The sequence below is a fragment of the Ranitomeya imitator genome, chromosome 8 (genome assembly GCF_032444005.1).
Source record: "Ranitomeya imitator isolate aRanImi1 chromosome 8, aRanImi1.pri, whole genome shotgun sequence".
NCBI classification, from domain to species: Eukaryota; Metazoa; Chordata; class Amphibia; order Anura; family Dendrobatidae; genus Ranitomeya; species Ranitomeya imitator.
Window position 1 is genome coordinate 162,141,892 of NC_091289.1, and position 4,820 is coordinate 162,146,711.

General features: G+C 43.2%; 1 protein-coding gene across 1 annotated transcript in view; it reads left to right on the forward strand.

Moving 5' to 3' along the window:
* The first annotated feature begins 233 nt into the window (after positions 1-233).
* LHX4 (LIM homeobox 4) overlaps positions 234-4,820 on the forward strand; it is a 76,514-nt gene continuing 71,927 nt past the window's right edge. Inside the window, exon 1 of the mRNA XM_069737721.1 lies at positions 234-565. Within this exon, the coding sequence (XP_069593822.1) occupies positions 487-565 (79 nt within the window). The 5' untranslated portion in view covers positions 234-486. The remainder of the gene's footprint in view (positions 566-4,820) is intronic.

Below are 4,820 nucleotides of genomic sequence, written 5' to 3' on the forward strand. Positions count from 1 at the left end.
CGCTATGAGAGGAGACACCTGCTGCCGCCGCACTTGGATCCCGTGGGGTGTGGCTAATAAAGGTCACGCCCTTTTAAAGCAAGTCACGCCTTTTATTTGTAGATACTTGCGGCCCGAACGGGCACGCCCCTTCTGATCTGATTGGCTGAGGTGGGCGTGGTAACCGGGTGGGCAGTGACTTCACGGCGGCTCCTGCAGTGTGAATGAATCAAAGTGGCCGCGGAGTAAGCGGCACTCGGGCTGGAGCGGCTGCAGCGTCACTGAGCCCGGAGAGCGGCCCGGGACAGCAGCAGCTCCGGCAGCAGCCAGGCCGCTCGCCACCTGTCAGCTGCCCCCATGCCCGCTTCCGCCGCCCCGCTGCCCCCAGCCGCTGCCTCCTGACAGCGCAGCCTCCTGACAGCGCAGCCTCCTCCTCGTCCCCTTATAGATTCCGTTATTAGTCCCGTTTTATTTCCTCTGATATTTCTACAACGACGTCTCCATAAAATGATGCAGAGCTCCGCCGCGCTGGCCACGGATGCAGCTGTCAAGGGGCTTCCAGACATTCTCGGGCTGCCAATGCAACGTAAGGCGTTTTATTCCTCATCCATTGATTTAATAATAAAGAATTCTGGCAGAATGGAGGCTGGGATGCTGCAGGGAGTGGGGTGCTGCAGGGAGAGGGGTGCTGCAGGAAGAGGGGTGCTGCAGGAAGAGGGGTGCTGCAGGGAGAGGGGTGCTGCAGGAAGAGGGGTGCTGCAGGGAGAGGGGTGCTGCAGGAAGAGGGGTGCTGCAGGGAGAGGGGTGCTGCAGGGAGTGGGGTGCTGCAGGGAGAGGGGTGCTGCAGGGAGTGGGGTGCTGCAGGGAGAGGGGTGCTGCAGGGAGTGGGGTGATGCAGGGAGAGGGGTGCTGCAGGGAGTGGGGTGCTGCAGGGAGGGGGGTGCTGCAGGGAGTGGGGTGCTGCAGGGAGAGGGGTGCTGCAGGGAGTGGGGTGCTGCAGGGAGAGGGGTGCTGCAGGGAGTGGGGTGCTGCAGGGAGAGGGGTGCTGCAGGGAGTGGGGTGCTGCAGGGAGAGGGGTGCTGCAGGGAGAGGGGTGCTGCAGGGAGTGGGGTGCTGCAGGGAGAGGGGTGCTGCAGGGAGTGGGGTGCTGCAGGGAGTGGGGTGCTGCAGGGAGAGGGGTGCTGCAGGGAGAGGGGTGCTGCAGGGAGGGGGTGCTGCAGGGAGAGGGGTGTTGCAGGGAGAGGGGTGCTGCAGGGAGAGGGGTGCTGCAGGGAGGGGGGTGCTGCAGGGAGAGGGGTGTTGCATGGAGAGGGGTGTTGCAGGGAAAGGGGTGCTGCAGGGAGAGGGGTGCTGCAGGGAGTGGGGTGCACGGCCTGACGGGGCTGCAGATACCGTGCACCCCACCGGCCTCCTCTATAGGCCCGAAGGGACAAGGGGTGCAGGAGGCATGGTGATGGGGGGCTTCCTCCAGTCCCAGCCAACCCCAATATTACCCCCTCCTTCTCCTATAGAAAAAAACAGCAAAAAGTTTATTGCAAACTTTCCTGGTGATCATCACCTCTCACCTGCAGCATCTCCCCCTGCAGCCATGAAAATGGTTATTAGTGGGAGAAAGCTCTGATTCCAGAGGATCCTCCGCCATAGGTTATTATTATTAATGATGGAATGGAACTTTCTGTGTATCTGATGACGTTTACTGCCTGTAGAACCTACAATGGGTAGAGATAATGAAATGTAGAACAATGTGCAGAGTATTGGATATTACTGATGGAATTCAGTGTAATAAAATATATATATATATATATATATATATATATACATGCTCATATATTTATGTACACACTCATGTATTTATACATTTCTATATATACACAAACATATCTATATTTATACACACACATATATATACATATACTTACATATATACATGCTCATATATTATATATTTCTATACACACTCATGTATTTATATATTTCTATATATACACACACATATATCTATATTTATACACACATATATATAGAAACACACACGTAAATATATATATACATGCACATACATATATATATATATATGTATATATATATACACACACGTATATATACATTCACACACATATATGTACACAATCACTCATATATACGTACACACATATGCACACATACTCATATACACACACACATATATATACATATACACAGACTCATGTGTATATATTTATATAATAGACGCCTTTTTTCTAGCATTTGTAGAACAAGAATACATATAATAGATTGGAAGTTTCTATCAAACCCACAGAAAATAAGCTGTAATTACTGATAAAATGGAAGCTTCTATATTAACTACCGAATATGGCAGAATAGCAATGAAATGGCAGTTACTAGATAATCTATAGCATGCAGGATACTGCTCATTATATGAAACTTTCTGTATAGCCCATAGAATATAGGATATTATTAATGAATATAACATTACATAATATTGGTGAAATGGAAGTTTCTATATTGACCATATATATTTTTGGAAATCACTTATGAAAACTAACTTTTTTTTATAACGCAGATAATAAAGCCCAGTACTAATAGGGTGAAAGGTTATATAATAATCGATATAATATATAAATGCTGGAATGGAGGTATCTATGTATTAATGAAGATTTTACTGATCATATGGAACCCATAGAATATAGGGTGTTACTGATCATATGGAACCATAGAATATAGGGTGTTACTGGTCATATAGAACCCATAGAATATAGGGTGTTACTGATCATATGGAACCCATATAATATAGGGTGTTACTGATCATATGGAACCCATAGAATATAGGGTGTTACTGATTTATATGGAACCCATAGAATATAGGGTGTTACTGATCATATGGAACCATAGAATATAGGGTGTTACTGATCATATGGAACCATAGAATATAGGGTGTTACTGATCATATGGAACCATAGAATATAGGGTGTTACTGATCATATGGAACCATAGAATATAGGGTGTTACTGATCATATGGAACCATAGAATATAGGGTGTTACTGATCATATGGAACCATAGAATATAGGGTGTTACTGATCATATGGAACACATAGAATATAGGGTGTTACTGATCATATGGAACCCATAGAATATAGGGTGTTACTGATCATATGGAACCCATAGAATATAGGGTGTTACTGATCATATGGAACACATAGAATATAGGGTGTTACTGATCATATGGAACCATAGAATATAGGGTGTTACTGATCATATGGAACCATAGAATATAGGGTGTTACTGATCATATGGAACACATAGAATATAGGGTGTTACTGATCATATGGAACCATAGAATATAGGGTGTTACTGATCATATGGAACCCATAGAATATAGGGTGTTACTGATTTATATGGAACCCATAGAATATAGGGTGTTACTGATTTATATGGAACCCATAGAATATAGGGTGTTACTGGTCATATGGAACCCATAGAATATAGGGTGTTACTGGTCATATGGAACCATAGAATATAGGGTGTTACTGATCATATGAAACCCATAGAATATAGGGTGTTACTGATCATATGGAACCCATAGAATATAGGGTGTTACTGATCATAAGGAACCATAGAATATAGGGTGTTACTGATCATATGGAACCATAGAATATAGGGTGTTACTGATCATATGGAACCATAGAATATAGGGTGTTACTGATCATATGGAACCATAGAATATAGGGTGTTACTGATCATATGGAACCATAGAATATAGGGTGTTACTGATCATATGGAACCCATAGAATATAGGGTGTTACTGATCATATGGAACACATAGAATATAGGGTGTTACTGATCATATGGAACCATAGAATATAGGGTGTTACTGATCATATGGAACCATAGAATATAGGGTGTTACTGATCATATGGAACACATAGAATATAGGGTGTTACTGATCATATGGAACCATAGAATATAGGGTGTTACTGATCATATGGAACCCATAGAATATAGGGTGTTACTGATTTATATGGAACCCATAGAATATAGGGTGTTACTGATTTATATGGAACCCATAGAATATAGGGTGTTACTGGTCATATGGAACCCATAGAATATAGGGTGTTACTGGTCATATGGAACCATAGAATATAGGGTGTTACTGATCATATGAAACCCATAGAATATAGGGTGTTACTGATCATATGGAACCCATAGAATATAGGGTGTTACTGATCATAAGGAACCATAGAATATAGGGTGTTACTGATCATATGGAACCATAGAATATAGGGTGTTACTGATCATATGGAACCATAGAATATAGGGTGTTACTGATCATATGGAACCATAGAATATAGGGTGTTACTGATCATATGGAACCATAGAATATAGGGTGTTACTGATCATATGGAACCCATAGAATATAGGGTGTTACTGATCATATGGAACCCATAGAATATAGGGTGTTACTGATCATATGGAACCCATATGGGTTCCATAGGGTGCTGCTGATTATATGTAATCCCCGGAATATTGGGTACTACTGATGAGATGGAAGCATATAACAGATAATGTAGCATTGCCATTAGTAAACGTTCTACATGACCTATAGATGCAGATCTGATCATCACTAACAGACGGTCGATCCTATATAACCCATTTGTTATAAGATGTTAATAACTGAATGGAAGTTTCTATACATCTCATAGACTCCAGGTTGTAACTGCTGAGATGGAGGTTTCCACCCAGCACATAAAGGGTAAGGTTGATAAACATTCAGCTGGTGCTGGGAATGGTCCTGCCTTGGATATATTAGTAGTGACAGTGGGCATCGGATTTATGGAGTAA